General features: G+C 41.4%; 1 protein-coding gene across 1 annotated transcript in view; it reads right to left on the reverse strand.

Moving 5' to 3' along the window:
• Positions 1 to 467: 467 nt before the first annotated feature.
• The window catches only part of Tspan5 (tetraspanin 5), a 167,967-nt gene continuing 147,802 nt past the window's right edge, over positions 468 to 20,632 (reverse strand). Inside the window, exons 4-9 of the mRNA XM_048813653.1 lie at positions 16,057 to 16,203; positions 11,185 to 11,355; positions 8,526 to 8,651; positions 6,466 to 6,513; positions 6,253 to 6,369; positions 468 to 2,696 (exon numbers count right to left, since the gene is read on the reverse strand). Coding sequence (XP_048669610.1) covers positions 2,631 to 2,696; positions 6,253 to 6,369; positions 6,466 to 6,513; positions 8,526 to 8,651; positions 11,185 to 11,355; positions 16,057 to 16,203 — 675 coding nt within the window. The 3' untranslated portion in view covers positions 468 to 2,630. The remainder of the gene's footprint in view (positions 2,697 to 6,252; positions 6,370 to 6,465; positions 6,514 to 8,525; positions 8,652 to 11,184; positions 11,356 to 16,056; positions 16,204 to 20,632) is intronic.

The raw sequence follows: 20,632 nt of genomic DNA on the forward strand, positions 1-20,632 counted from the left end.
GAGCTCTCCTATTTACTGGGCTCTGCATCTGTCTCACATCAGTTTGCATTTGGCAGCATGAAGGGACAGTTCCCTCCACAACCACAAAATTCTTCCTCTCCCCTTCCCATCTAGAGACTGGGTCTGAGCAGAGCTTCTCAAAATCAAAGTGTGGTTCCCAGATAATAGCATCACTTGGGAAATTGTCAGAAATGCAAATACTAGAGTCCCATCCTGGGCCTACTATAAAAGAAAATTTGGGGAACAGGTGAACACAGTCCTCTGTAGGTTTTTTGGTTTGGGCGGGGTGGGGGGGGGATGGACCCCAGGCCTTATGCATGTGAGATGCACCCTGAGCTCCACCCACAGCCCAGTCCTCTGTTTTGGTGAACCCTTCTGTTATTTCTGTTATGAAGCAGAATCTGTGAACCCCTGGATTAGAGAATTTCACAGTTTCAAGAAAGAAATAATGAAGACATAATTCTACATCAGGTAGAACCAAGTTTATTAATGACAGCCTTTATTACAATCACTCTCAAGTGTAAAAAATAAAGGGTGATTAATTAAAATTTAAAACTCACTTGGACTTGCTGTTTGGCCTTTCACTGGCTGTGCCAAAAGGGTGGGGATCTTGCCTGATTCTGAATCAACTGGTCAGATGGAGTTCACTGGAGAATGAGGTAATAAAAAAGACAAAAGTGCCAATTGGAGAGCTCAAGTCTTCTCCATGTTGGAAGGACGTTACAAAATGACAACCATGGGATGGGCGAGAATGAAATAAGATACTCTTACATCCAGAATACGGACTGAACATCTCTACCTGTACAGAGACACAGACACACACATGCAGAGTCATACACACATCCAAATTGTGGAGACAAGATTTTAGAAGAATCTGTCCTTTCTCTAAGCAGACTGACACATTCATCAGCCACCACAATGCCACATGGGGCTCAAGTGGAAAACTGTGCTAAATTTCCACAAAGTATGCTAGCTGGCAGCCCATCTATGAGCTGACAAATGTGTCGCCACTGTAAAATAGGCTTGTGGTTTTCCCAGTGCTCCAACATACCAAAGAGCAACATCCGGGGGACACCAGCTGGATTAAAATCTTGGGGGAGCAAAACTTGCCCTCCCATCTGAAGTGGAGGGCAGGGGCGGCAGCACCTGGAAGTGGTTTTCCTCTTTGTGTCAAAGAACACTTGCCCTCTTCAATGCACTCCCCCTCCAAAGTATTTTTGTGCTTTGTTACCATTTTGATGGTGAGGAAGCAAAAAGGACAGAGGAGCTCTGGCCACGCACTAACTTTTTAATCAAACTAAACTGCAAGGAGGAAGAAGGGAAAAAAAAATCATTAGAAGCTTTTTGATTGTGACAACACTGTTTTGGAATTGGGTTTAATTCCACTCAGAGAGAAAGAAGCAGAAAGGTGCAGAGGATGGGGCACCAAAATTGGCAATGGAAGAGATGGTGGAGTCCATGAGCTTTGTGATAGCACAGCCCGTCTCTTCCCAGCCGGGCTGGGACAACATGCCATGATCTCCCAACGCTGGGAACCTATGGCCTATTCTGAAATAAATGCCGACCAATATTTTAAAAGGTCAGTAGGAAAGATGGCAGGAACAGGAGATGGATTTAGAATCACAGGTCATGCAGGTTAAGATTATACAAACAAAATTAATATTTGAGCCAAGTTAAAAAAATCACTTTAAAATTTAAGAGGGACTATATCATAGCCTTCACCTTTGGGAGACCAAGAAAAAAAAAAGAACAATAACAAAACTCAAAAAACAAAACAACATAACCCAGAATATTCCAGAGTTTCCAAAGAATCCAACCACTAATTTGGTAGGGTGGGGTGAGGGAGTGTTTAATTAACACCTCTCATTAACCTCATTTTCTCCTTGGATGTCACTGATAAATAAAGCTCAGGCCTACTTAGAAAAAAGAGTGGTCCTGCTAAAATACGGCATTATGAAGTCTCCAAGGCTTGCTCGGTGCACATGGAATACACAACTTTCTTAAGAGATGCTCCAGGACGGACCACGAGTACCACCCACATTACCTGTTCAACACGATCACAAACCCTCAACCCAAAGGCAAGCTGTCTTCCTCTTCAGACGACAGTGGCAACAGTTCCCTGAAATGTACATGGAGGGATGCCAAAACACCACTGCCCTCCAGGTAAGGAAGGGGCTGAGTTTGAGCAAAGATGTACTTCATTAGGCCACGGAACACAAGGCAGTCTCTCCAAGGTGGGACGAAAAGCAAAACTCTCTCTCCCAGTCCTCCAGTGACTGAAGTGGAGGAAAGGGCTGTGTTCTCCACCGATTCATGTACCTCTGGGTGCCCCACCCTGCCTTGATTTCCTTTTTGGTAAGCATCCATAAATTCATGGCTACAGTAGAGATTCACGGCGCAATGACTTTCGTTCTGGCTATCTTATTAAAAAAATTTTTTTTTTCTGTCAGTGAGCAGCATTATCCAGTTTTACCCCCCCAAAAAAGAAACAAGTTCTTGGCAGCTCCATTAGGTGGGATTGCAGGATGCCTGTGTGTCGAGGTGCACACAGCTTGCATATCAGTTCGGCACGCGGGAGGGTGATGAAGGCTGGGTCAGTCCAGTGTCTTGCAGCAGCTGTTGCAGGGGCTCTACCAGCTAGCCCTGACAGCTTCAATATCACTAACCAAATTCTGGGCCAGGCATATCCCAAAAATCTGAGGGGGGAAAAAAAAAAAAGCAAGTCAAACAGTGAAATTCTTAAATTCATTAAGTTTTCTCTTGGCCCTGTGTTAATTTTTTTGGTAATCTGATTGTTAAAAATTGAGATACAATTCATGTACTGTAAAATGCATCCATTTAATGATAATAATTCAGTAGGTTTTAGTATATTCACTAAGTTATGCAACGGTCACCACTATCTAATTATAGAACTTTCTTATTACCCCTTGAATAAGCCTTCTTTTCCCAAGCAGTCATTTCTCTTCCTCCTCCCATATAGCCCTGGCTGTATTTCTATGTATTAATGAATTTCTATAGATTAGATATTCTGGACATCTTATATACATGGAATCATATAACATGCGGTGTGTCTTTTTACATGTAGCAAAATATTTTCAAGTTTTATCCTCATGTACCAATAGTTCATTGTTTTGTTTTTGTTTTTTGGAGAGGGTATGCTGTTTGGGGGGAAAGGTAATAAATTTATTTGAAGAAATGGTACAATGGTACAAATTAAAAAACTTAAGGTTTTTTTTTTTTTTTTTTTTTTTGGTACTGGGGATTGAACTCAGGGGCACTTTACCATTTAGCCATATCCCCAGCCCTTTTTATTTTTTACTTTGAGACAAAGCCTTGCTAAGTTACTAGGGTAGGCCTTGAATTTGTGATCCTCCTACCTGAGCCTTCTGAGTCACTGGGATTATAAGGGTGTGCCACCATTCCTGGCTTTAAGGGAATGTTTTGGTACAACTGACAGAGAAGGTAACTCCAACATGTTTGCATTACCTTTGAGACCAGGGAAGTCACCCCATGGCCATGGAAAAGTCAGCCTAAAGCTTATCACTTATCACTGTGTGCTGGTCAAAGAGGTCTTCTGCCATGACAGATTCAGGGGCTCCTATTCTGCAGAAGTTGATTACAAAGTTACCCAGTTCTTTGAGGAATTCTGCCTGATCATTCAGGTAATGAGTCTCAATAAAGTTACACAGAGGGGGTCATTTTGTCAGTGGCCAGTTGCATGTGGCCTGCTCCCCTGTCAAAGTCTGGTTTCTTGATATCCTGCAGGAAGACAGAGCTACCTCATTAGTTCTGAAGTTTCATCAGTTTCCAAGCATGTTCCCTTGTCCTTGTGAGATTGGTGAGATTTGGCAAAGTTCTTCAAAGTCACATCATCCTGGTCAAAGCAGTAGAACGATGGGCAGGCAGACAGGGGGAGGTAGAGCTCCAGTTTGACCTGGCTGAGAGGCAGAGGTGGGGACGGCAAAGATCCTGGGGTAGTCTGAGGGCATGGTGGAGAGGTGGAGAAGGGCTGGCTCTGGGGGCCAGTACAGGTGGTGGACAAATGACAGGTTCTTTCCAAGTACTATTGAAGCAGGAAATCACACTGACTCTTACAAAGAATTCTTGGCCAAGCATTCTGGTTGCTGAATGATATTCTATCATATGTCCATTCCACATTTTGTTTATCCACTCCTCAATTAATGAATATCCGAATTGTTCTTTTATTTGAAAATTATGAATAAAGCTGCTATGAACATTTATGCACAATTTTTTGGTGAATATATTTTTCAATCCTTTTGGGTACATTCCTAGGACTGGAATTACTGGGCCATATGATACCTTTATTTTTAACTTTCTGAGAGCTGCCAAGTTGTTCTCCAAATAGGCTGCACCCTTTCATGCCTTCCAGCAGCATGTGAGAGTTCCAGTTTCTCCATATCCTCACCAACACTTATTATTGTCTTGTCTTTTTTTATTCTGCCATCCCGCTGAGTGTGAAATGGTATCTTATACCAGTTTTTATTTGCACTTTCTAAATACTAATGATGTTGGCATCGTTTCCTGTGCATATCAGCCATTTTTTATCTTCTTAAATGTCTACTGAGATCCTTTGCTCATTTTAAAACTGAGTCTTTTTATTGTTGGACTGTAAACATTTTTTTCTATATTCTTGATAGACTTTTTTTAAGTCATAAAGTTGTTCTTATTTTTTATAAGTTTATTTTATTTGTTTGTTTTTTTATGTGGTGCTGAGGATTGAACCCAGTGCCTCACATATGCTAGGCAAGTGCTCCACCATTGAGCCACAACTCCAGCCCTTGAAAGACCTTTTTAAGACAATGATTTGAAAATATTTTCTCCAACTTTGTGGGTTAACTTTTTACTTTCTCAACAATACCATTTTCAGCACAGAAGTTTTTTAATTTTTATGGAGTTCATTTATTTTCATTTTCTTGGGTTGCTTGTTGCTGTCATATCTAAGGCAACATTGCTTAATCCAGAAATCACAAAGATTTGCATCTGTATTCTTCTAGAGTGTCACAGTTTAGCTCTTATTTGTCTCTCTTCTTATTTTCCTTTTCATTCTTTTCTTTTTCATTTCTTGGGTCTCTCTACGTTGCCCAAGTTGGTCTCAAACTTCTGTACTTGAACAATCCTCCTACCTCAGCCTCCTGAGTAGCTGAGACTGCAGGCATGCACCACCATGCCTGGATATATTTAGGTCTTTGATCTATTTTAAGTTAATATTTACATATTATATGAAATAACGGTCTAATTTCACTTTTTGGTACACAGATATCCAATATTCCCAGCACTACTTGTTGAAAAGAGGGTTTATGCCCACTGAATGGTTTTGTTCCCTTGTCAAAAATAAACTGACCATAGACATATGAGGTTATTTCTAGACTTCCAATTCTATTCCTCTGCTCTACAATGGCTAGCCTTATTTGAGTACACACTATCTTGATTGATGATGTAGCTTTGTAGTTGGTTTTGTATTGGTAAGTGTGAATTCTCCAAATTTGTTCTTTTTTTAGTTCATTTAGACAATTCTGTGTTCCTTATATTTCCATATGAATTTTGGGATCGGCTTTTTCATTATGGACATAAAGGCAATTGGAATTGTGATAAGGACTGCAAAGAAGTTGTAAGTCAATTTGAGGAGTAATGCCACTTGAAAATATGAAGTCTTGCAATCTGTGAACACAGGATGTCTTTCCATTTATTTTGGTCTTCTCTAATTTCTTTCAACCATGTGCCCTGTTTGTGAATCTCCAAAGAAAGTATCATGTCAACAACATAAAGAGTCCAGCTCTTGAGACCATTCAGGAGGAAAAGTGGGTGCTCCTTCCCTCACTGTCACTTTGGCAAGCTGGTCCAGACAGCAAAAAGGGACACAGCATCTCTGAAGCTCCCCAAAGCTCTAATCTCATCACTGAGATCTACTCTGACTATTCAAGTCTGCCCCAGCTATCGCAATGCAGTAAGCTCATGGAAACAACAGAACACTATCAGGCAACTAGTGATCTACTTAATTTCTCCATCTTGAAAATGAAAATATAAATAAATAAGACTTCCTACAGTATTTCAGGATCTAAAATCAGATCTTAAAAAAAAAAAAAATTCAAATGGAATAGTTTGGTCTGTTTGCAGCCCTCCAATGTGTTTTAATAACAATGACACTCAGGTGATTGTGCAAAGCTTCTGTCCTGGTGAGGGCTCTCCTGGGGCACCATTTCCCTGTGTTATCCATAAAGGACCTTGTCTTACCTGCAGCAATGCAATGCCTATGAAAATACCAGCCACGATGGTTAAATTGTCCTGCAGCCACTTCTCAAACTGGGGCACACAGCCTTTTGTGTAGATTACAATCTGCTGGTCAACTTCCTTCACAAGGGAAGAGGAGAGCAGAGTGTCACAGATACAGCACTGTGCATATGCAAAAGCGCCTCCAAATACCCTGCGTGCTGAGATTCCACTTACTGGTTTTTGCCTGGCATCGTAGCCACACTGAGTATTGATGACATCTTCCTGGTAAAGAAAGAAAAAGAAAAGTGAAATTCACTCTTATTAAACAGAAAATCCATCTAGAAATGGGTAGAAGCCCCCCAGCAAGTGTCAGTAATAAATGTGTACAGGGGTATACAGATGGTAGAACTATGTTAAACACTTTAGCTATGCTATCCCATGTAATCATGATAACAATTTTCAGAAATAGGTATGAAAATATGTCCTATTTTATACCCGAGGAAAATGGAGGCTCGGGGAATCTCGAACAGGACAAATCCATTAGGTAGGAAGCTCAAGACTCAAAGTGCTGCCGACCCTAAGGAGCTTAGGGGGTGCAGAGACTGGAGAAAGTAGATTAAAACAAAACCTGAAGGACACAGTAAGTACCTTAATTTTTTTTGGTGGGGAGGGAGGTCTCTTATATTTTTGTGTGTGTATATGGTGAAGGGTGCATGTTAAGCACAAACCCAGGACCTGTGTGTGCCAAGCACATACTCATACATTTTAATCTACAAACTTCTGTATTGTTTAGATGGTTTTTCAACAAGAATGCATTACTTCAATAATTAAAAACAAAACACAATCCTGACTACCTATCACACGGGCAGCCTGACATCTCCCAGGACCTGATCAGAAACTTGGGTTCCACTTTTTTTGAGTTAGTTTATTCTTCCCCTCTGTGGAGTATTAGGTAGATTTTCTTAGCTTAGATCTCATAGAATAAAACAGTTTTACTGAAAATCTCTGTAGTTGAAAGGAGAAGCCTAGTGACTCCCGAGAATCTTCTGAATTCTTATAATGGACTATTAATATTAGACAGGACCTGGAGACAGGGAGCACACAATTCAGTGTCTGCTGGCCAGTGGCAAGGCCACCAGAGTGGGTACCTCAAGCCCAGAGATGGGCATTCTCTGCCCTAGGAGAGGGATAAACGAGCCAGCAGGAAACGAGCCATCAGGACCAGAGTTGGACAGTTGTTAGTAATTCTCAGGCTCCATCAGACCAAGAGACACAGCCCAGGCTGAACCCCGAGCTGGTGGAGAAGGCCTGCCCACCGCAACACCAAGACCACAGCCTCTCTTAAAGAGGCCCATGGCGTCTACCTTGCAGGTGAGCAACCTTGGAACTCATCTATGCTCTCCTGGCTCCACTCACTGGGGGCAAGGACAGGCCAGGGGGAGGACACCTGGGGCTGAATGACTCAGAGAGACACTGGAGTCCAGAAGGCATGTAGCTAGGAGCATGCAGGGATGAGTGTGGGACAACCTCTCATTTCTAACACCCAATTCTGGCTTTTCACGTGCAAGAAGGAATTGCATTTTCAGTCATTCTGTTTACCAGGCTGAATCCTTTGACCTCAAGATATAATCAAACCTGTGGTATAAGGGAGTGGCTTATAAATAGGGTTTTTAATGCTTTCTTTTTAAAAATAATATGCAAACAGCAATTACTGTAGTTATTATGACACCCAAGAGCCTGGGAGGCTATGGTCTTGCTAAGAAGTAATCTAGCCCCATGTGTCTCAAACTGTCCCTCTGCTCCTAATACCTTCCCTAGGAACTTGGCTGGGAAGAAGAGGGTTATGAGCCCCCAACTAATTAATGGAGAGCTCTCGTGTGAGCCCAACCTTCTCACAAAGAAGTAATAACAAGCGATATGGGCAGGCTGCTGCCGTCTGGTGCTTGGTTCCATCACTGGCAGAAGAGTGAACCTGAGAAAGTGACTGACACTCCATGTGCCTTGTTCTTCACCTGAAAAGGCAGGGTAATGGAGGCATCTGCTGGTAGAAATGTTCTGAACTTAAATGAGCCAATGCGCAATAACACCTTGGCCTGGGAACCAGCATAGACTTCTATATTAATGCCAGGGATGATTGCTCCTACCAGAAGATCCGAGCACTCTACCCCCTAACAGGAGTTCCAATGAGTCAAAGGCAGGTAAGAAGAGGTTTCATGACAAAATCGCTCTACCCATCCCTCACACCCTCGCTGTGGCGCACAGAGCAGGCCAACAGTTTGCTGGCAGTCACTCACCGCCGGGTCTTTAGTACAGCAGGAGAACGGCACGCCGCAGCGCTCTCGACTTGCATTGGAATCTGTGCAATTGAAGTAAATATTTAGGTTCCAATCATCAGCTCCAAAAGCCCCACAGCACTGCCACTAGAGCAAACAGGAGACAATTAGAACATCTTGACTTGGAGGCGATCAGGCACCTACACTCTCACCCACCAGAATGACACCCAGCCTCTGCCAGCTCTAACCTTCTCTTCTGTCTCAGAATTAAGTTTTTCAGCCAAACAGAACCTAAATGGCCCCTGCAAAAGCTTCCAGAGTAATTAAGGCTGAAGGTTTACAAAGATGTGTTGGCATGTGATTTAAATGATCAATGAAACCCATGGTGTTGGGGGGATATGAGTGTTGTACAGCAAGAGCTCACTAAGAACAGGATCAGTTTGGCTTCAAAATCTTCTAGAAGGATCTGTAAGAATATTCTAGAAGGATCTTTAACAAGATGGCAGCATCTGAAGGAGGCAACTGGCCTGTAGGTGGGCTTAAAGTTTTGTTTTTGTTTTTTTTTAGAGAGAGTGAGAGAGAGAGAGAGAGAGAGAGAACTTTTAATATTTATTTTTTAGTTTTCGGCGGACACAACATCTTTGTTTGTATGTGGTGCTGAGGATAGAACCCGGGCCGCACGCATGCCAGGCGAGCGCACTACCGCTTGAGCCACATCCCCAGCCCCGGGCTTAAAGTTTGATCTCCATATTTTAATGGTTTTTACTGACATACAGTAAACTGCACATTTTATAATAATATACCAACTATATAATTTGGTAAGTGTGACATAGCCTTGTGAAACTATCACCATAATCAAAATAGTGAACATCAGACTGGGGACATAACTCAGTGGCAGAGCACTTTTCTAGCATGCCCAAGGCCCTATAAGCCCAGAAAAAAAATGTTAGTGAACATATTCATATCCTAAAAGTCATACAGGGTTGCTTTCATTACATTTGTTTCTGTTCTGAATTTTAAAAAGCAAGCACATACATTTACATTTTCAACTTTAAAAAGTTTAAAAATTAAAATATTATATTTTAATTTTATAATTAAAATATAATATACTGAGTGGGTCTTAAGTGGAGCCATATTTAAGGGCTATTCCATAAGACCCCTACTAACCCTCTATGCTAGACTATCTCTACTTCTTTGAATTAAATTAATACAAAGTTTTGACCACTGTAAGGCTTTAAGGACCAACAGCTACTTCAAAATACGAAACTACATGATATAAAAATAAAATCACATGAAACAATAGTATTTCCGAACAAAGCAGACAGCACTTCAGGACACTGTGTGCACACATGTTCTTCAAGCTCAGCTGGGCCTCCGAGGGCTTGGGCTGTGCATCTCAAGGTCTGTCCCAAAGTTCCATCAGGTTTGTCATGCAAACTAGTCATGAAAAGTACTGGGGGAGTGTGAGCTCACATCCACTATGACCTAACAGAACATCAAGTCTGCCGAGGAGATGAAATGGGGCTCGGTTACACACCCCACCTACAGCTTGCTCTGGACAACTGCTGCTGCGCCATTCAAAACACACAGCTCAGAGCCGAGGGCTGATGCCTAGTGAGGAAGGGTGGTTTCTCTCACAACCAGTGCCCGTGCAGTCGTGTCCTATCTTTATCCACAATGACCCTGGCTTGTTCTGGAAAATGGTCCAACCTGCATCAGACCATTGGCCCACTGGGCTTCTGTCTGCCCTCCAGTCCTGCCATATTCATTAATGCCAGGGACACCGCTGTCTGGGTCCACTTAGCTTACCCAATCTTTCACTGCAGGCATATAAAGACCTGCTAATCTGTAGGATAAAAACACCTCAGGCTGAATATAAAACGATGTATATCTCATTAGTATCATAATGGCACTGTGAGTTAGATAGTAGCTATTAATATTTATATTTTTTTCTATTAAAGGAAATAGGGCAAGATTTTGTTAGTCCAGGTCCCTGAGACCTTGTGTTTCTGGACCCCTCTTTTACACCATTTTGAGTGAAAAGAGGCAGTTGCTTCTTTACTTGCATTGAGTTAGCTGTCACACAGTCAAGTTCACACACCTGAGGGATGGGCGGGACTCTTGTGCACAGATTCCCCACTGGCTGGAAGGCTAGGGAGCAGGAGAACTCCTAGGGTTAGGAGCTTCTAAATTTTTAGTTTTAACTGCTGCACATGCAATAATAATATATGAATAGGCATATTTTAGGAACTTTGCTGACAAATATTCTATGAAGTACATCATGACAAATTGGGAAGTAGGGAGGGTTACCAAAAAGGGGGTTAATAAAAAAGAAAGAATCCATATAATAATAACCAAATAAAACTTTAGACCCATAGGAGAACAATGTTCTTCAAAGGCTGATAGGGAAGGACCACTATGATTATAACCTTTTTGCTCAAGTTTTCTTCTTTGTTCCTCTAACTGAAATTGACACAAGTGAAAATAGAACATTTCCATTTTAGACTCAAATCCTATAAGTCACAGAGTGAAAAAATAATATACAAGCGGACAAAGAAAAAAATATGCAGAAAAGTCAGAGACGTTTCTATCTGGCAGAGATAGAGAAACTAGAAGAGTATTATGGGGTCATCCTTTTGAGAAGACTTTCAACTTTAAAATAAACCAAATTTGAACTTACATATTCCTGGGTGAAGTCTATAAGGTTTTGCAAATCAATGTCATCCCTGTACGCTCTGATGTTGTTGTTTATAAAGAAATACAGCTGGTCTTTGATCCAGTCTTTGAAAACAAATGCCAAAACCCCAGCAGTGAGCTCCAGGAAGAAAATAATTCCCAGGAACACAGAAAACTAGACAAAAGACACATACACAGAACACAGTTAAAAGGGCTGTTTTGATCTGATGTAGTTACATAGTTACTTTCTGAAAAGGTTTGTAATTACAGTTGATTGTTACACATCTCCAAACCACATAATCTTCAGTTTCTTAAGATTTAGTAATAGAATATTACACTCCAAGAAAGAACTTTTAAAAATTAAAAATCAATTCATCATCACATTTTAGAAGCTCTGGAGTTCCACTTGATAATTAACCAACAAAGCCCATAAGCAAACATGAGTCACAGGAATTTCTCATTAGACCCACATTAATGCCTAATGAATTTCTCGTGATTAATGTACTGCCAGACATCTGAACAATGACCCACCTCTACCTCTAGTAAGCTTTTTTCTAACTTGAAAGATAGATTATCCCAATATTTTACAATCATCTGTCATTCGTACTGTGGCCTTGATTCTTTATGCAATATATCCTTTTTATGGATTCGGACACAGTTTTGATTCCTCTTTGCACCTGCTGTACAGCATGAAATAACAGATTGGTTCATCTTGGACAAAGAAGTCAAAGAGGAAGTGGGGGGAGTTGTGAATGTGACATGAAAATAATTTCCAATTGTAAAAACAGAATGAGCCCCTGGGTTAAGGGCTTTCTGGAGAATGCTAGCTGTACTTGGCTTCCTCTGGGAAGCACCAAGCTCAGGAAACGTTTTAAATAACATCAAAATGCAGCCAAAGGGAGACTTGTGGCTCATGTAGATAAGAAGAGTTTAGGGGGCTGAGGATGTGGCTCAAGCGGTAGCGCGCTCGTCTGGCATGCGTGCGGCCCGGGTTCGATCCTCAGCACCACATGCAAACAAAGATGTTGTGTCCGCCAAAAAGCTAAAAAATAAATATTAAAAAAACTCTCTCTCTCTCTCTCTCTCTCTTTAAAAAAAAAAAAAAGAAGAAGAGTTTAGGGCTACAGACCATAAAGCAATGTGGTAATTGCTCTTAACTCTGGAGAAATCTCCCTTCCTTCTAGAATCCTCAGAAGAGCCTTGTCTTAGTCATTTACTGACTCTTGTTCACGCCCACCGTTCTTTCCACCTCAATCACTCCCACATCCTTACCCTTCTCAATTTTTTTAAACTAAAATAGATGATGAGAAATGGGGCACATTATAGACAAACTCTTGGGTGAGAACAGCAGAGGGTGACATTGGGACCACACCTGCTGGGCAGAGGTCCAGCTAAGGAGGCACTGGGGACTCAGTGGTCTGTGGTTTCTATCTTCAACAAGCACACACCAAGCTGCCAGCCAAGAGAGAATGTGTAGAGGGAGGGGTTCAAAAACATTTATTCACTCAGCAAACGTCAACTGAATGACCCACAATGCCCCTGTGGTAAGTCAGGATCTGCAGAAGCAAGGATGAGTAAGACCATAAACCTTTCTTCGAAGACATTACAGTCTTAAGTGATCTGGGGGTAGAGAATGGGGTGGGAAAGGGCACTGGGAAGGAGTCATTTCACATCACTAAAGCTGAGTGCTTATCTAGGGTGCCAGGTGTGGCTCTGTGAGGAAGGATGTGGCCGGAGGGCTAGAAGGAAGAAATCAAGTATCTGCCAAAATCTAGGACCCCAAGGTTTAGACCCCAATTCTAGACCCGTCAACTCAGTTCTTCAGGTTCCCAGAGAATTCCTGGTTATTGTTCCTTGATGAGTTCACTGGAAATAGAATTTAAACAGTTCTTAATTATCATCAATGATACCAATAATTTCAAATGAAGCTTCCCTTAATTTGGAAAAAAGAAAAAAATTCATACCACTTTGCTCAGTGCCTACCTCCTTTAATACAGTACCCTTTCCTTAACTGAGTACCACCTCAAACATGTAAATGCGATAGTTCCTATGATACAGAGATGATAAAATCGTAACTAGCATGCCTGTTGTGCACACACCCAAAACAGCAAGACAGAAGTCATGCAAAGATTTTAATGAGATTTTTAGTTCTCATCTCTGTAAAGGTTAGGGAAGCTCATTTTCCAGTTCCCCTGATACATTTTCTCAGATTACATAATATACATATCAAATATCAAATCCAAGTTTAATTGATTTCAAATATTTGGAAACCTACATGCCCCAGGCTTTGTGAGCTAACTTCTCCTATTTCCAGAAGGGCAGAAACGAACTCACAGGCTTCATCCTAGGGCCTCAGTCAACCAGGAAGCTCCACATCTACTTCACAATCCTTTCACTGTAGGATTTTCCCTCAGCAACAGTCCTGGTCTTAGACATCTAAGTCTGTGTAAAGGCATGCTGACATTTATTTCCTACTTATCTCGTAGCTCCTTCCTGGCAAACATTCTCAGCCAATTTTCATAGTTTGGACTGAAGAGAGAGGCCCTTAAAAATATTCTCCAAGAATTAAAAAAAAAAAGCCAAAAAATAACACAATATTTTTTTGTTAGAGTCTGTAAATAAGTCAAAATAACACCTGGCATTTTGTCAGGGGAATGTTAAAGTTCGTAAACAAGTCTGGATGGTGCCTGGCAAAATGCCAGAGGGAGTGGTTTGAAAAGTAACAAAAGCGAGCCATTAGGTGTGGAGATTCCTTATTGGTTGACTGATGTATCTAGTTTATGCTAATTAGATAAGCTGTGTGGAATGTATAAATACTGCTCCTGTCCTGCAATAAACGGCTCCTACTCCTGCTGTATCAACGTACACAAGTTATTCGTCACCCCCCGATTATTTTGCTGCAGCCGGACTGCGGCATTTTTTATTTTCTACACGGGGTTTTATAAACTGACTACTATTTTTAATGAAACTATATTTAAGTAAATCACATTAATGGAGATCTTATATTTGGGGACATAGAGGCTTAAATGGATAAAACAGTGACAACAGGTAAGAATGATAGGGCCTAAACAGACTATGGAAAGGTTGAGCAAGCTCAGCATTCAGAGTGCCTTGTGCCCAGAAGGCTGGTGGACTGGCAGGTCAGGGTCGGGGCAAACCTCTCCTGGAGGCTCCACAGGTCTGGCAAGGCAAGAATGAACCCTATGTGTGTGCAAAGTTTGAATCTGTAAGATAAAGCAGTTAGAGTCTTGGGAAACTAGCTACTCCTACTATAGCCCCATATATAGAGAACCAGCTGCTCATTAAACTGTACCTACAACCAAGTACTTCTGGGTTTTCTGATAGCATAAATCACACGAACTTTCAGGATAACAGCCTCCTTCTCACAGTCAGAGCTGCCTAAATTCAAAATGGATCGGGCTGGGTGGGGTGCAGTAAATGTCTTCTTAGTCATGTTGGAGAAAAAGTTGTCAGAAATGTTGGGGAAGAGAACCACAGGCCACACGGCTGTTGGGACGGGTTCTAGGATAAGCTCGAGTTTTAAATGAAAATGATCCTTCATGATGTCATGTCAACAAAAATTGGAAAGGATTTTAGTTATGCAAACATGGTTCTCTGAAGTTGGGCATGGTGGTGCATGCTTATAATCCCAGCTATTCGGGAAGTTGAGGCAAGGGGATGGTGAGTTCAAGGCCAGCCTTAGCACCTTAGCAAAGCTTAAGATAAAAAAAAAAGGGCTGGGGATGTAACTTAGTGGTTAAGCACCCCTAGATTCAGTCCCCAGTACCCAAAAAAAAAAAAAAAAGGTTCTCTGGTAATCCCTACCATCTTCCCCTACCATAAAAAAGGATCATCATTTAATCACTTCCCTGTTCCTGGAGAGGGGAATAGATGCTTTGTATACAGGACCCACCAGAATGCCAAGTTCCACATCCACAGGCACACTGGCTACATCTACCAATTCTATTTCAGATACAAATATACAGCATATGCCATTTGTACTTCTTTAGATACAATCTCCAAAGAGAAGGCTTCACTTTTCATTCTTTACTTTTCCTTTTAATCCTGGTAAAAGCTCTCCTCTGCAAATATTCATGCTAATAGCAATCACACAAACACTCTGTAAAGGAACTAAAAATTATGCTGGTCATACCAAGGAGAACTTTGTACTGGCCAAGCACAAACAAGATCTACCTTTTACTGTTTCTCTATGTTTACTAAAACCAGATTTAACCTGACAGGCTACTGTCACTGGGTTTAAGCCTGGTTCCTACAGCCCAATATCTATACAGCTTTCTATTTACCGTTTGCATAAAAATGGAGGAAATCACTTAAAAGAAGATATATATATATATACTCACCTTTGTCCTAAATCTACTTTAGGGATTAGACTACATTTGTGATACACATGTATAAAATCTCTAAGTATAGCAGGGTGTGATGGTGCACACCTGTAATCCCAGCAGCTTGGGAGGCTGAGGCAGGAAGATTTCGAGTTCAAAGCCAGCCTCAGCAATGGTGAGGTGCTAAGCAACTCAGTGAGACCCTGTCTCTAAATAAAATACAAAAAAAGGGTTGGGGATGTGGCTCAGTGGTTGAGTGCCCTGAGTTCAATCCCTGTTAGCCCCCTCCCCCCAAAAAAAATTCTTTAAGGATAGCATGGTGGATGAACTTTACATTATTCAGGAGGGATGACCAGAGTAGGGATTGAGGTTTCTTACAGGCTAGAAACCACTCCTGAAAGAAAAACAGCACCTGGGCCATGTTTTTTATCACTGTCTTTGGTACAGCTCACCATCTTGCCTGAAACCAGGGTGATCTCTTGATATAAGAGAGTTTGGCTTTGAAATCTGCAAGCAGAAAGTGTGATACTTACAAATTTGAGAAGGAAAGTGTTTTCCCTTAGTGCTCCTATGCACCCTGCAAATCCCAAAATGAACATCACTCCTCCGACCACAAGGAAGAGCCACACTGGGTCAAAGCCACCAAGATCGGTGATGGACGAGATGTTGGACAGAACTCCCTGGGGTGGAAAAGAACACAAAAGGTACCAGGATGTGAGGCTAGCTTGTTCACATGTGAGGGTTACAGCACTTGTCCCCACCCTCACCCTCCAGAGCAACCCTTCAGAGGTCATCTGAATTCTCAGGCATGGTTAGTATTCCAGAGACACTGCCAAGAAAGCAAAGAAGGGTGCATAGGGAAGGGGTAAAGGGAAAGGGGAAGGGATGGAGGGAGGAGAAAAGCAGAAAAAAGAAGAGGAAAAGAATCTGCTTTTTTTTTTTTTTTTGAGATCCAAATTTACTTATGTTTTTGGCAAAAAAAAAACAGCAAAAAAATTAAAACAAGAAACCAAAATGACTGTCATCAGAGTCTATAAGGAGAAAACATATTACTGTGGCTTCTGTGTCCCCAGATAAAAGTGGTAACGAGTCCCAAAAACAGTGTAAGAAAAACACATTCTCTGATACCCTAAAAGGAAGGGGGGTCATCTTAAAGTCCCCTGGGACTGGAGATGTTAGACAATGGCCTACTTCAAAGCCCCTGGCATTTCTCAGGAAACAGGGTGAGAGCTAGAAGCTAAAAATGAACACAGCATCCAGTTCTGACCACAAGCTCCTACAAGTTTCTCAGGGAAAAACTGCATGTCAGGATCCACCCTGAGCTTCATGGAGACCCTTCAGGCTCAGAGCCCCAGAGCGCTCTTATGTGGTTTGTGCTGATGGATGTTCTGTTTGGTAGTTAAAAGAAGGTATTAATACCTTCTTTTAAGAGCTGTATTAATACCTTCTTTTAAGAGCTGGGATTAAAAATATATATATCAAAGACTCCATCACTTTCAACCCTTTGATTCGCCTATCCCAAGACTAACCCAGAGTGGTTTTATTTCTCCACAAACAACGTCACTTCTTTCTGAAATCCTCTCTCTTGAGTACAAGACCACATCAAATACCACTCAGAACCTATGTTAGAAATTATGAGATTTTTTTTTCTCCAAAATGTAATGTCATACTTACTGTTCATTCATATAAAAGACCAGAGACTACTGTTTTGAAACTTTGAGTCTTAAACATTCAACATCACCAATACTTTATTTTCTTATTGTTTTGAACTCCAAAATCAAAATACCTCCAGAGTATTAGGGCTATAGTTTGCTGTGTGGTTTGCTGTAAAGTCCTAATATTAAATATATTTGTTTTCAAAGCAATTATAACAACCTAGAACAGGAAGAATTCATCTGTTTTTATATGAGAAGATAATGGAACCCAGAGCAGTTTGGGAATGGGCTTAAATCATACAATGATTTTGGGGAATCAGACCAGACTATCTCAGTACTGGTTCCCTATCATGTTGGTTGTAGTCATGTACTCAATTCCCAATATGTTCTAATCAACACCTGAGTTCAGGAGTTTTAAGTTTCAAACCTTTTTAAGTTTGCAGAAACATGTGGAGAAGAGGACTTGTTAGGTTTTTCTTTTTAGAGTGGTGTCAATCTAAGAACCCCAATGGTATATTAGTAACAGAAAATATGAGGAATAGCCAGAAGACTCTTAAAAAGTAAGGCTTAACCGAAGCAGAAAAGGTCAGGGGTTTAAGTGAAGTCTCAGACAAGGGGTGGGAGATCAGAGAAGCTTTGGGAATAAAGGGTATATCCACCACCTTCAGCAGTAAGAGGCAGCCACACCTTTCTCCAGAACACAACTTGTTTCTTAGGTTTCCAAGGTCTGAACTAGAATAGTCAGTCCAGGAGGAGAATGGGTGAAAGAAAACACAGAAATACTGAAAACAATTCTCCACCTATACAAATGATGCCAAGAAAAAACTTGCCAGAAAAGTCGGACAAGATCCAGGAACCAGTGTTAAGGGTCCAGAGTGGGAAGGAAACCAATCTCTCCTCCTTACACAGGTGTTAAAAGGCTGAATGTTCTGCACCTGTTCCGCCATGGGAAGAAAGGGCTTTGTGGGTACATACTATTCTTAAAATATAAAAAGATAAAACTTCATTATGGGAGAAGACTTAGACTTTATTAATTTGGCACCTGAAAGAGGAGGTAGCAGAGATGGAAATGACAAAGGCATTGGTTCCATCTTAAGGAAGCATTTCAAAAACCATCGGGACTCTAGCAATGAAGAGAGAAGGTTGCCCTTAGGGTTACAGGTTTCCCTCCATGGGCAGCTGAGGCTGGGGACCTCTCAACTGTGTTCTAGGAAGGATTCGTAAAGTGGACAGGAAGTTGGGACTTAATGACCTTTAGGCTCCTTCCAACTTAAGACTGTGCTATGATTTCATCCATTTTTAATGGGCTTTTTGTGACTCACACTCAAGTCTAAGCAAAGATCAGATTGTTCCCAAACACTCTTCCATGATTCTGGGTTGTACACAAAGAGCTCTGTGGACAACAGAGATAATTATCGGGGTGGTTTTGCAAAGCAAGCAAACAAACATCCATGTGCCTAAAATATCAAGAAAAAATTCCTCCCCAAAAGGCAGAAAATTATGATCCCAACGATCAGTAGATTCCTAGATCATTTGTCCTCTGGGGGTTTAATTTGGAGGATGAGAATTTGGCTTCTCAGACAGACTCATTTTAATACTTACTCTCTCTAGCCTGCAGGGGCAATTTTAATTGAGAGGCCTTCAACTGTTTCCATGGAAACGACAATCATTGGGGGGCCTAGCTGGACTGCGGATTCTACTCATTTAATTCTAAATTCCAGCAAAAGATGGGGCTGGAGACAGATACTATGAAGAGCTTGGGGAACTATAATTCTGAGAAGCATAAGATAGACTACCAAGAACTTTATTTTTATTGGATTCAGGATATACCCAGGTAGATATCAGTTGTAAACTAATTAAAATCTCTTTTTTTGATGGAAAGAAGATATCTTTTATTTGTTTAAAACATTTTAATTGACAAGCAAAATTATATGTACTTACCCTGCAAAATGTTTTAAAGTATGTATGTGCACACACACACACACACACACACACAGTAGAATGACTAAATCTAGCTAACATGCATTTCCTCACAGTTATCGTTTTTGTGGTAAGAATCCATTACATCCACTCTCAGCATTTTGCAAGAATTCAGTATATAATTAACTCAAGTCTTGAAGCACATAGTGTCGAAATTGATGCCCAATGACAGTTTTCTCTCCCTTGGAATTGGGCTTACTACCTAAATGAAGAGGGAGAGAAGACCAGCTCTTTCATCTGTGCAAAATGTCCAAATGCTCACTGCGGAGCAGCAGATTACACAGAGATTCAGGTGAGTGGAACATCATCTAACAGCAAGGACTCTGGATTACGAAAATGATGGGGAGAAGACAGGTCCGCCTTCCATGTCTTCAAGAGGGGTCTCTCAATGTACACTGTAATTTTGTTAAGCTCAATTTGACAAATGAGAAAGAAGTGCTCGTACATGCTTGTGGAAGAATAATTATAATTAAAGCTTGTAGTTGACAAGAAGCTGGAAGAAAAAAAATCTAAGATTACAGTTGAGTCTGCCAAGTGATTTAAAATAGGCAGTCGGATTTGTGGTAAATCCTCAGGAATGTGCAAGAACAACACCGGCAGACACCTAGTCTTGGGGAAACCTGCAAGCACCTCCTCCTCCTCCTCCTGGAAGGATGTCTTCCCCCTCAATCCACTCCATAGCCCCCTCGGAGATGTCCTTCCTCACATGAGCCCACTGCCCCCATGAGGGCTGAGAAGCCTTGAGTCCCCTTATTGGGATGCCAGGATTTACAAGAGGCATCTCTCTCCAGCGGCTGAAACTGTAAAATGCCAAACTCTGGAGCCATGTGCAGAATGTCATGTTTTTTTTTTACCACTTGGAGGAAAGTTAGCCTACAGTGAGAAACAGAAAGCCAGAGTTTAGGAAGAAACAAAGAAAGAGTAGGGAGGGAAAATTCCTGAAGGCAGAATAAATCCCAGGGCCTAGAGGTTAGAGGCCTGTCCTAGAGTCCTGAGTGTCACTCTGGGAATCCTCAGAAGACACCCCTTGATTGCTTAAGAGGGTTCTATGTGGGTCTTCCGTTTGCATCTGAGTTCTGCCCAACACAATAGCTTTGAACAAACCATGCTTCAGCAAATGTGCATGTGTGGGGCAGGGAAACATCAGGGAGTAGCACACACACACAAAGGCCCTAACCAGAGACCACACTTTATGCGAGGGAAGAGAAGTGCTCTGGGGGCCAGGAGCACACAATGGTAGAAGGAAGTGCTGGATTTAGAATGGTCAATTTACCCAGTTGGCTGATATTTCAAGTCAACATAGCAACTAAACCAGCATTAACAGTCTTTGTTCATGTTAACTCCCTCTCAGTCCAGCATCATCAATGAAATTAGCAGTTCTGGATGGAAGCTTCAGGTACTTTGTTACTGACATAATATGTACTTCCTTTAACTATTTGTTTTCATTGACACAGAAGTGGGATTCTGAACAGGA

The sequence above is a fragment of the Marmota marmota genome, unplaced genomic scaffold, assembly GCF_001458135.2.
Source record: "Marmota marmota marmota unplaced genomic scaffold, marMar, whole genome shotgun sequence".
NCBI classification, from domain to species: domain Eukaryota; kingdom Metazoa; phylum Chordata; class Mammalia; order Rodentia; family Sciuridae; genus Marmota; species Marmota marmota.